This window comes from Coregonus lavaretus (genome assembly GCF_964263955.1).
Source record: "Coregonus lavaretus genome assembly, chromosome: 3".
In the NCBI taxonomy this organism is placed as follows: Eukaryota; Metazoa; Chordata; class Actinopteri; order Salmoniformes; family Salmonidae; genus Coregonus; species Coregonus lavaretus.
In genome coordinates, this window is record NC_139990.1 from 16,787,514 (window position 1) to 16,800,452 (window position 12,939).

The following is a 12,939-nucleotide window of genomic DNA, read 5'->3' on the forward strand; positions in this document are numbered from 1 at the left end:
GACGGACGGACGGACACACACACACACACACACACACACACTCAGCTGGGAGAGGGCTATGCCCACAACAGAGCCTGAAGCTGGAAGGATTTATAAGAGTCTGCAGAAATATTCCACAACTGGTGGTGCATTTACAGTTGTTGTCACTTCTCAGATCAATGGTGGTCTGTTTGTGAAGACTTCAGAGGGAAGCCACATTAGTGTGGTTTCAGTATTTTACTTGACTCTTTCTCTCTCTTTCAAATGACTGTTTTTGTTTTTACCAAATGCCTTTGTTTCTAATTCTCTGAGAGCTCAATCTCCTAGTCGAACAATCTGTAGTGGATGGAAGTCTTGTGATACAAGATTGTATTATTTTTAGGTAGATAGAGACTATTATGATGAAATGTACCACACCATAAAAAAACCAACACATCCAGCCCCTTCTTTGGAGAGAGGAGACCTGAATGCTTCAGAAACGCCTAGAGCTTGTGTGTGTGCGTGCCTGTGTGTGCGCATAAGGCTTTGTTTACACAGCCACCCATAGAACCCAAATCTGATTCTCTTTCTATATCCAATATTTTTTTCCGACTGTCCACACTTGGTTTTACATGTGACCAATATCAGATTTGCGCATTAACTAACACTGATGTGCCTCCCGAGTGGCGCAGCGGTCTAAGGCACTGCATCGCAGTGCTTGAGGAATCACTACAGATCCAGGTTCGATCCCGGGCTGTGTCGCAGCCGGCTGCGACCGGGAGACCCATGAGGCGGCACACAATTGGCCCAGCGTCGTCCGGGTTAGGGGAGGGTTTGGCCAGCCGGGATGTCCTTGTCCCATCGCGCTCTAGCGACGCATGTGGTGGGCCGGGCGCATACGTACTGACACGGTCGCCAGTTGTACAGTGTTTCCTCTGACACATTGGTGCGGCTGGCTTCCGGGTTTTTTGTTGTTGCTGTTTACACATTAGAGAAAATATCAGATAGGTGTCAGATATACAAATAATTGGCAAAAGATCTGAATTGTTCTGCCTGTTTGAACGCAGCCTTTGTGTGTGCCGATACAGCCGGCCCTTCTGAAAGTGATGAATGGGAGGCCGCTCTGCTTTAATGGGTGGATTGCTTCAGCTGTACCAACTGCTCTCCCACCTCTCCCTGCTCTCCCACCTCTCCTTGCTCTCCCACCCAATAGATGGGTCAAACCCTCTGTGGTTCTCTAGCTGTCTCAGGACTGACATGCTGGACAGGAGACACTAGCCTGCATGGTCCCAGATCTGTTTGTATGTATAGCCAACTCCTATTGTTGTTGCACCAGGCTATAGAGATCCAGATACGGCTGGGTAAATATGATATGTCCATGGAGAGTTGGTTAAATGGGTAGAGGGGAGGAGTAGAGCCTGCTCTTCAATTTCAATCAGTTGGTGGAATTATGGCTGTGGACATACTGTGATATATACGAAGGCCACCAAATGTGAAGGAAGGGAATCTTACAGTAACATATTGTATGTTATTGGTATGCTGATTCTAACTGATTGTGGTTCACTTGAGGTGCTGGTCATGTAAGCTACAATGGTGTCAGACTTGGGATAATGATTGTTGCTTTGAAACCAGTTGTGGTTTGATCTTCATAATGGCCCTGGAGGGGATGGCTGCTGTTTTACAGGCTCCTAACCAATTGTGCTATTTTGTTCGTTTGTAGCTTATTTTTTAACTTATTGTGTACATAATGTTGCTGCTACCGTCTCTTATGACCGAAAATAACTTCTGGACATCAGAACAGCGATTACTCACATCGCACTGGACAAATATTTTTTCTTTAACGAGTCCGGCGCAAAGGATATACTGCTTTCTCGGGAACGGGCCCAAATCCCCGTCATTTGCGTGAAGAAAATATGGAGAAAAAGGGGGCGGAGTTCTGAGAACTCGTAGGTGAGTGAGTAAACTTCCACTACCATCCATACTGTTGGCCAACGTGCAATCATTGGAAAACAAAATGGATGATCTACGATCAAGAATATCCTACCAACGTGACATTAAAAACTGTAATATCTTATGTTTCACTGAGTCATGGCTGAACGATCACACGGATAATATAGAGCTGGTGGGATTTTCCATGCATCGGCAGGACAGAGAAGCTACGTCTGGTAAGAAGAGGGGCAGGGTGTGTGTCTATTTGTCAATAACAGCTGGTGCGCGATGTCTAATATTAAAGAAGTCTCGAGGTATTGCTCGCCTGAGGTAGAGTACTTTATGATAAGCTGTAGACCACACTATCTACCAAGAGAGTTCTCATCTATATTATTCGTAGCTGTCTATTTACCACCACAAATCGATGCTGGCACTAAGACTGCACTCAACGAGCTGTATAAGGCCATAAGCAAACAAGAAGATGCTCATCCAGAAGCGGCGCTCCTAGTGGCCGGGGACTTAATTTTTTTTTGTTGTTGTTGACATTTTAGTCATTTAGCAGACACTCTTATCCAGAGCGACTTACAATTAGTGAGTGCATAAATTTTTCATACTGGCCCCCCGTGGGAAACGAACCCACAACCCTTGCTTTGCAAGCGCCATGCTCTCCCAACTGAGCTACAGGAGGGCCAATAATGCAGGCAAACTTTAATCCGTTTTACCTCATTTCTACCAGCATGTCACATGTGCAACCAGAGGAAAAAAAACTCTAGACCACCTTTACTCCACAAACAGAGACGCATACAAAACTCTCCCTTGCCCTCCATTTGGCAAATCTGACCATAATTCTATCCCCCTGATTCCTGCTTACAAGCAAAAACTAAAGCAGGAAGTACCAGTGACTCGCTCAATACGGAAGTGGTCAGATGACGCGGATGCTACACTACAGAACTGTTTTTCTAGCACAGACTGGAATATGTTCCGGGATTCATCCAATGGCATTGAGGAGTATACAACCTCAGTCATATCCCAACCAGAAGCAATGGATTACAGGCAACATCTGCATCGAGCTAAAGGCTAGAGCTGCCGCTTTCAAGGACCGGGACACTAATCTGGACGCTTATAAGAAATCCCGCTACGCCCTCAGACGAACCATCAAACAGGCAAAGCATCAATACAGGATTAAGATTGAATCCTACTCCACCGCCTCTGACGCTCGTCGGATGTGGCAGGGCTTGAAAACGATTACGTACTACAAAGGGAAACTCAGCTCAGCTCAAATCAAATCAAATGTATTGGTCACATACACATGGTTAGCAGATGTTATTGCGAGTGTAGCGAAAAGCTTGTGCTTCTAGTTCCGACAGTGCAGCAATATCTAGCAAGTAAAATCTAACAGTTCCACAACAAAAACCTAATACACACAGATCTAAGTAAAGGAATGGAATAAGAATATATAAATATATGGATGAGCAATGTCATTATCAGAGTGGCATAGTCTAAGATGTAATTGATAGTATAGAATACAGAATATACATATGAGATGGGTAATGCAAGATATCTAAACATAATTAAAGTGGCATTATTAAAGTGACTAGTGTTCCATTTATTAAAGTGGCCAGTGATTTTCAAGTCTGTATGTAGGCAGCAGCCTCTCTGTGCTAGTGATGGCTGTTTAACAGTCTGATGGCCTTGAGATAGAAGCTGTTTTTCAGTTTCTCGGTCCCAGCTTTGATGCACCTGTACCTGACCTCGCCTTCCAGATGATAGCGGGTGAACAGGCAGTGGCTCGGGTGGTACTCCTTGTTCACTCATGACTGCATGGCCAGGCACAACTCCAACACCATCATTAAGTTTGCCGATGACACAACAGTGGTAGGCCTGATCACCGACAACGACGAGACAGCCTATATGGAGGAGGTCAGAGACCTGGCCGTGTGGTGCCAGGACAACAACCTCTTCCTCAACGTGATCAAGACAAAGGAGATGATTGTGGACTACAGGAAAAAGAAGAGGACCGAGCACGCCCCCATTCTCATCGACGGGGCTGTAGTGGAGTAGGTTGAGAGCTTCAAGTTCCTTGGTGTCCACATCACCAAAAAACTAACATGGTCCAAGCACACCAAGACAGTCGTGAAGAGGGCACGACAAAACCTATTCCCCCTAAGGAGACTGAAAAGATTTGGCATGGGTCCTCAGATCCTCAAAAGGTTCTACAGCTGCATCATCGAGAGCATCCTGACTGGTTGCATCACTGCCTGGTATGGCAACTGCTCGGCCTCCGACCGCAAGGGACTACAGAGGGTAGTGCGTACGGCCCAGTACATCACTGGGGCCAAGCTTCCTGCCATCCAGGACCTCTATACCAGGCAGTGTCAGAGGAAGGCGCTAAAAATTGTCAAAGACTCCAGCCACCCTAGTAATAGACTGTTCTCTCTGCTACCGCACGGCAAGCGGTACCCGGACGCCAAGTCTAGGTCCAAGAGACTTCTAAACAGCTTCTATCCCCAAGCCATAAGACTCCTGAACATCTAATCAAATGGCTACCCAGACTATTTGCATTGCCCCCCCCCCCCCCCCCCCCCCCCCCCGCCCCCCCCCCCGGAGCATTTCAAGGTCCTGGAGTGGCCTAGCCAGTCCCCAGATCTCAACCCCATAGAAAATCTTTGGAGGGAGTTGAAAGTCTGTGTTGCCCAGTGACAGCCCCAAAACATCACTGCTCTAGAGGAGATCTGCATGGAGGAATGGGCCAAAATACCAGCAACAGTGTGTGAAAACCTTGTGAAGACTTACAGAAAACGTTTGACCTGTGTCATTGCCAACAAAGGGTATATAACAAAGTATTGAGAAACTTTTGTTATTGACCAAATACTTATTTTCCACCATAATTCGCAAATAAATTCATAAAAAATCCTACAATGTGATTTTCTGGATTTTTTTCCTCATTTTGTCTGTCATAGTTGACGTGTACCTATGATGAAAATTACAGGCCTCTCTCATCTTTTTAAGTGGGAGAACTTGCACAATTGGTGGCTGACTAAATACTTTTTTCCCCCACTGTATCTATGTATAGTCACTTTAATAACTCTACCTACATGTACATATTACCTCAATTACCTCGACTAACCGGTGCCCCTGCACATTGACTCGGTACCGGTACCGCCTGTATATAGCCTCGCTATTGTTATTTTTACTGCTGCTCTTTAATTATTTGTTACTTTTATTTCGTATTATTTTATATTGTATTTTGTTGTGTGATTTTTTGGGGTATTCTTTCTTAAAACTGCATTGTTGGTTAAGGGCTTGTAAGTAAGCATTTCAATGTAAGGTCTACCCCTGTTGTATTTGGCACATTGATTTTAGTTTTCCATGATGATCTTTTTGGCCTTCCTGTGACATTGGGTGCTGTAGTTGTCCTGGAGGGCAGGTAGTTTGCCCCCAGTGATGCGTTGTGCAGACGCACCACCCTCTGGAGAGCCCTGCGGTTGTGAGCGGTGCAGTTGTGGCGCATGTGACAAATAAAGTTTGATTTGATTTGATTTGTTCCACTTCTGGGCAAAGTCAGAGGCCAGAGGCTACAGATCCTTCACAGTGTGTCACAGAGGAACCACCATGGAGAAGAGAGAGAGAGAGACAGAGAGGAACCACCATGGAGAAGAGAGAGAGAGAGACAGAGAGGAACCACCATGGAGAAGAGAGAGAGAGAGACAGAGCGACAGAGACAGAGAGAGGTGAGAGAGAGACAGAGAGAGGAAGAGGGAGAAAGAGAGAGCGAGAGGAAGAGAGCGAGAGAGACGCTTAGAGAGAATGGAAGAAAGGATGAAGAAAGAAAGGGAGATAGGAGGGAGGAAGAGAGAAAGAAAGAGAGAGAAAGACAAAGAAAGTTGCTCCTCCTTCTCCAGAGCTCTGTCTGTCTGTCTGTCTGTTTGCCATACCATAGTGTGGATGCCACTTTGTCTTTGCCGTCATGCCGCTGACTGTTGTGGTCTTTTTTTTTACATGTTCAATTTCTCACAGATGTGGGATTCACTTTTAAGCCATATTTTCTATCATGGTGATTAAACCTAGTTAATGGCGCCAATATGTTCCCCAACAGAAAGGACTCATATAAATAGCTAATTGCCTGAGAGGAAGGTTTTCAAAAGTAACTTAGAAACATAAAATTAATTTGTTCCCTTCTTTCTCTTTATTTAGTAGCCAAACCACATAGCAGAGATTAGTGAAAATAATAAAATATGAATGAATGAAAGTTGCCTCTTCAAAAACTGCCCAGTGGTCTTGCAAAACTTTTGTATCATTCAAGTCGTTAAAAAACCCCAGCTTCTTGCTGGAATCGGAAAAGAAGGAATGAAAATCCAATTATAAACCAGGGATTTTCTCTGTCAAACAGGAACTGCCCATGTGGGAGAGAGACATGGCAGTATTTGATTGCCACATTCTAGAAGAGACAGTGGTGTCTTTGTGGCAATCATCTCTATGCGGGGGATGTAAACATGATTTTTCATCATCATACAACACAAAACAACAACAACAATTAATTGGTTTAATTTGTCTAGTGGTTTTAACTAGCTAGCCTGTGTTCCTCTGGTGAAGAGGATGCCATGGAGAGAGACAGGGCCAGTTTATATTAAATATATTTATCTTTCTTTCTCTCTCCATGTCTTTCTCTTCTCTCTCTCTCTCTAGCTATCTAACACTCTCTCTGCTCTTCCTTCCCTGCTGTGACAACATTGCAGCCCAACCTATTGAAAACTGACACCATAGATTTTTCAAGACAGCAGTTGTGGCCAGAGCCAGAACTCATAAGTATGTTAATCGAACCCAGTCACAGTTCCACCCAATAATAACCTGAAGAGCAAGTAATGACCAACAGTCACCAATCTCTGTCTGTTTTAGTTCCAAATTGCACCCTATTCTCTTTATAGTGCACTACAAAATGAAATCTCATGCTTTGCTCTAGTCGTGACACATTGTTTAAAGGCAGAAGGAAATAGGCCTACTTCTCATGTATTTCCGTCCCAGTGGCAATTATTAAGAATGATGACACTTCACTGATAATGGCTGCTGTATCAGATTGCTACTTAGACTGTGCCCAAAATGGCACCCTATTCCCTATATAGTGCACTTCTGTCCCTCATCAAATGTAGTGCACTATATAGGGAATAGGCGTCAAAAGTACTGTACTATAGGGAATAGGGTGCCACTTCAGATGCACCCTAGTCATGATGGGGGGAGGAGCTAGCTACTATCACGTCACAAGGCATCTTAGCATGGCAGGACAATGCACAGTTCACAGAACCTGCCATTAGCCTATTAGAGGCTGTCTTTGTTTTGTGTGATAATATCATTTGACAAAGGATAGGCCTTCGACCACACACACACGGACACTCACACTCTCTCTCTCTTCCTCTTCCTCCCCCTCTCTCGCCATCTCTCTTCCTATCTCTCTCTCTCTCTCTCTCTCTCGCAGCACTCCCTGCATCTGTTTGGCCATGGCCAGTAGAACATTGCAATTAGTAGTGGAGCTTTGCTCATAGTTAGGTCTTTCTCTGTGACACGTCCTACATCACGACGGCCACATAGGGATTGAGTCAGCTTTTGTGCAGGAGGATAATGAGGAACAATACTGAGATGAGGGCCGGTTGAGTCAGAGAGTAATGAGAGTGAAACTCTGTTCAATTCAACCACACCAGAGTAGAGCACCTTCCTGTTTTATGAAGTTATTGTGTCTGTTAGAAATGGTACCCTAATCCCTACATAGTGCACTACTTTTGACCAGGGCTATGGAGAATAGGGTGCATTTCAGACCAAGCCATTGTATTTTGTTCTATTCTCTCTACCACCAGCAAACCACCGCAAAACCAAGCTGACACATAGGAATTTATTCAAGTATATATATAAAAAGGAAAACCTCATTCAAATATGCTTTTAGAATTTCAAGATTGGTTAAAAGGATTCTACACAATGTCTATACTTTCTATTTAACTAAAAAAAAATGCAATCAAAATGAAAACTTCAAATGGAGATATAAATAAGAAATGTGTTCATTGTTGCTTTGTTCTCCCTCTCTAGTTTTCACACACCAGACTAAACATTAACCTGGTACCAATTACCAAGTGGAGCTTTCTCACTGTGACGTTAGACATCATGACAGAAACATCACAGATCATGACAAAGAGCACATCTCAAAGAGAACCCCCTTCATATGTACGCCCAACACATCCCATTTAGGTCAACTATCACTTCACAAATTGGAAATAAACACTGCTTACAGTAGAGGAATTACATATAATTGAAGTGTATAAGAAATATTATAAACTGGGTGGTTTGAGCCCTGAATTCTGATTGGCTGAAAGCCATTGTATATCAGACCGTATACCACAAGTATGACAAAACATTTAGTTTTACTGCTCTAATTACGTTGGTAACCAGTTTATAATAGCAATAAGGCTCCTCGGGGGTTTGTGATATATGGCCAATATACCACGGTTAAGGGCTGTGTCTAGGCACTCAACGTTGCGTCGTGCGTAAGAACAGCCCTTAGCAGTAGTATATTGGCCATATACCACACCTCCTCTGGCCTTATTGCTTAAGTATATTTCTGTTGTAAGAAGGAAGGCAACAACAGTTCCTTAACTGCACTGGTTAATAAGAGCAGAGCAGGCCTCAGCCACTGAATGAAACTGCTGCTGCCTGCTCTGCTGCTGGCATTCCAGACTCATCTGTATCTTATCACTGAAAAGTCCCCTAAACAGAAAAAGCTGTAGCTCCACACAGGCTTTCCTTCCTTTAAAGAGAATGGCTGTTGTCTTCGAGGAGGAGGGATGGCTTTTGGCTCAGCCCCATGCACCCCCAGCCTCTGCTTCAGCCCCAGCCTCAGCCATATAGCTCCATCCTCAGCTCCAGGTCCAGCCCTATAGCCCCAGGCTCGTCCTGGTTCTCATCATCTTGACAATAAAACTAGAGAACTTAAAACAAAGCACATTTTCATGAAAGAGGGTCTGGAGATTTTCATTGCTGGATGACTGTGGCTGTGCAGTGTGAACTGAATGAACAGTCCTCCTTTTTCCCCTCATCTCATCTCTGTGGAGAGAGAAAGAGAGGGAGAGAGAGAGTTGATTTTAGGAAAGAGGAGAGGTTCTCCTCCCTTTGGAATGCTATGGAGACTAATCTGCTGGGATTCCATTCAGGCACCCTGGGGCAGAGGGACAGAATACCAAAGAACTGCTCCTCAGTCCTGGGGTGAGCTGGCCCTCAGAGCTCAATGAGAGATTGCCTGCGTCCCAATGGCACCATATTCCCTTTATAAGTGCACTACTTTTGACCAGGGCCCATACAGGAAATATGGTGCAATTTCAGACACAGCCATTGTGCCTAAGTTTCACAGGGGTTGATGTCACACAACCTGCATTTTATGAGCTGATTAATTTGCCGTTACGTGAGCTTGGTAGAGATAGTATATACATTTACAATATCTCTCCTCAAATAACAATATTAAAGTAAAGTGTGATGTATAAGAACAGTCTTCTGTTTTATTACTTCAGCTTAATGAATTACAGTGCCTTGCAAAAGTATTCATCCCCCTTAGCGTTTTTCCTATTTTGTTGCATTACAACCTGTAATTTAAATTGATTTTTATTTGGATTTCATGTAATGGACATACACAAAATAGTCCAAATTGGTGAAGTGAAATGAAAAAAATAACTTATTTCAAAAAAATTAAATAACGGAAAAGTGGTGCGTGCATATGTATTCACCCCCTTTGCTATGAAGCCCCTAAATAAGATCTGGTGCAACCAATTACCTTCAAAAGTCACATAATTAGTTAAGTCCATCTGTGTGCAATCTAAGTGTCACATGATCTCAGTATATATACACCTGTTCTGAAAGGCCCCAGAGTCTGCAACACCACTAAGCAAGGGGCACCACCAAGCAAGCGGCACCATGAAGACCAAGGAGCTCTCCAAACAGGCCAGGGACAAAGTTGTGGAGAAGTACAGATCAGGGTTGGGTTATAAAAAAATATCAGAAACATTGAACATCCCACGGAGCACCATTAAATCCATTATTAAAAAATGGAAAGAATATGGCACAACAAACCTGCCAAGAGAGGGCCGCCCACCAAAACTCACGGACCAGGCAAGGAGCTGCAAAGCTCCACAGCGGAGATTGGAGTATCTGTCCATAGGACCACTTTAAGCCGTATACTCCACAGAGCTGGGCTTTACAGAAGAGTGGCCAGAAAAAAGCCACTGCTTAAAGAAAAAAATAAGCAAACACGTTTGGTCTTCACCAAGAGGCATGTGGGAGACTCCCCAAACATATGGAAGAAGGTACTCTGGTCAGATGAGACAAAAATTGAGCTTTTTGGCCATCAAGGAAAACGCTATGTCTGGCGCAAACCCAACACCTCTCATCACCTCGAGAACACCATCCCCACAGTAAAGCATGGTGGTGGCAGCATCATGCTGTGGGGATGTTTTTCATCGGCATCGGCAGGGACTGGGAAACTGGTCAGAATTGAAGGAATGACGGATGGAGCTAAATACAGGGAAATTCTTGAAGGAAACCTGTTTCAGTCTTCCATAGAATTGAGACTGGGACGGAGGTTCACCTTCCAGCAGGACAATGACCCTAAGCATACTGCTAAAGCAACACTCGAGTGGTTTAAGGGGAAACATTTAAATGTCTTGGAATGACCTAGTCAAAGCCCAGACCTCAATCCAATTGAGAATCTTTGACTTAAAGATTGTACACCAGCGGAACCCATCCAACTTGAAGGAGCTGGAGGAGTTTTGCCTTGAAGAATGGGCAAAAATCCCAGTGGCTAGATGTGCCAAGCTTATAGAGACATACTCCAAGAGACTTGCAGCTGTAAATGCTGCAAAAGGTGGCTCTACAAAGTATTGACTTTGTGGGGGGGGGTGAATAGTTATGCACGCACAAGTTCTGTTTTTCTGTCTTATTTCTTGTTTGTTTCACCCCAAAAAATATTTTGCATCTTCAAAGTGGTAGGCATGTTGTGTAAATCAAATGGTACAAACCCCCCCAAAATCTATTTTATTTCCAGGTTGTAAGGCAACAAAATAGGAAAAATGCCAAGGGGGATGAATACTTTCGCAAGTCACTGTAAGTATATTCATCCATATCTTTTCTCAGTTCCAAGATTCAAAACATACATAAATGATATTGTCCAATTGTCGTTTCACTCCTTCACGTGATACTTCACTCTAGGACAGACAAAGAAGCACCTCTTTTAAGAGGGGAAAATCATTGTAGAAGAACAGTCAGTCAGTATAACAGTTCTCTTTCACAGTCCATGCCCATTTATTTGTTAGCCAGGGGTAATCCCTAGTCTCAGACAATGTGCGGACTAAAAGGGAGGACTGGTTGCGAAGGACTACAGATCAGACAGACAGTGAATGCTTTAATCATGGACATAGCTACTGGGAAAACAATAACAATGCTCAGTTATATACTTACTGTTATGTACAGTGTTTACATGATCTTCTCTACTTATAAATGCAATAGAAAGAAAGTCCAATGTTTTCAATTATGAAAGAAGGATCATGGAAGCCCCTTGAGTGTCCTGATATCATCAAATGTCTGCCGTGGTGGAGACCTGTGAGAGCCTGGGGTCGGAGTCGAGCTCGTAGCGGTATCCCTCCAACACCTCCGTGCACGCTTCCCGCATGTCATTGATCCTCTTCTTGATGCCCTGCCGGTTGAGGTAGAGGACCAAGAGGAAGACGAGTCCCACGAAGCCCAAGACGATCCCCAGGAACACGTAGGAAGTCTGGAGGGCCAGGTCCGCCCCCTCATTCACCCTGTGGCACCCTAGCGCCACCCTGTCCCCGCCCACGCCAGCCTGTCCAGCCACCCCAGCCGCCAGCCTCAGCAGAGAGATGTTCCTCATGTCTGGGGGGAAGGCACACACCAGGCCCTCTGCGTCCCCCACATGTCCGTGGGAGGAGTTGAGCCAGGCAGCGAAGGGCTCCATGCCACAGATACAGGTCCAGGGGTTCTCCCCTAGAAGGAGACTCGCCCCGGTAGGCAGCGAGTCCAGCTCAGCCAGGCCCTCCTCCTGGATGGTCCACAGAGCGTTGAGGGTCAGATCCAGCTGCTCCAGAGAGTCCAGCCCAGATAAGGTGCTGTTGTGGAGGGCCGCCAGGGAGTTGTTGGCCAGGATGAGCCTCCGCAGGCCACCCAGGTAGGAGAAGGCGTGAGAGGGCAGGTAGATCAGCCTGTTCCCTGACAGGTCCAGGGTCCGGAGCTCCCCCAGTGTGGACCAGCAAAGAGACGTAGCCAGGTCCATGACAGAGGAGTGGTTGTAGAGTGCTCGGCTGAGGTTGAGCTCCCTGAGGGTGTGGCCAGGGACAGTGAAGGCCTCTGGGTTGATGACAGCCAGCTGGTTGGAGCTCAGGTCCAGAGAACGGAGGGAACGCAGCCCGGAGAACGTCTGAGACTCTACCTCTGTTATCCTGCAAGGAGGGAGGGAAAGTGGGAGCAGAGGATGTATAGTCACTCATGGTCTATAATTACAGGAATAACACAATAGTAATCACATGGTTGATTCAAGATTACCCAACACAACAGGACACTACTCATCAAATGTTTCATGCTAAGAGGCATTCAAAAGTGTGAGAAAAAATATATAGACAAACTCTATGACGTGTTTGCTATAATAATACATTGATATTTCAAATCATGAGGAAAATATAAACTTGGGTCTACTAAAAGTAGTCTAAACTACAAAAAAAAAAATTTCGTTTGGCAATGTTTCTCTTACCTGTTGTTACTCAGTGACAGTGTCGTTAAATTGTCCAGCCCTTTGAACGATTCCGGTCCAATTCTGCTGATCTGATTTCCCGTTATAAACAGATTCCTCGTGTACCCTGGTATCCCGGACGGGACACTCCGCAAGTACTTGGAAACACACTTGACTGTGTGCGCGGCTTCTGAGCATTCGCAACGAAGAGGGCACGCGGATGCGCGCCCGGAGATCGAACAGAGCAGCACACAGAAAACCATCTGTAGAGCCAAATCCGGCAT

At 45.0% G+C, this 12,939-nt stretch overlaps 1 protein-coding gene across 1 annotated transcript; it reads right to left on the reverse strand.

Annotated features, from left to right (window-relative positions):
* Positions 1–11,485: 11,485 nt before the first annotated feature.
* Positions 11,486–12,939, reverse strand: LOC311108768 (trophoblast glycoprotein-like; the record flags this gene model as incomplete). The annotated part of the gene is made up of 2 exons (XM_084151512.1): positions 11,486–12,368; positions 12,677–12,939. 2 exons carry the CDS (start codon positions 12,937–12,939, stop codon positions 11,486–11,488), a joined length of 1,146 nt encoding a protein of 381 aa, XP_084007638.1.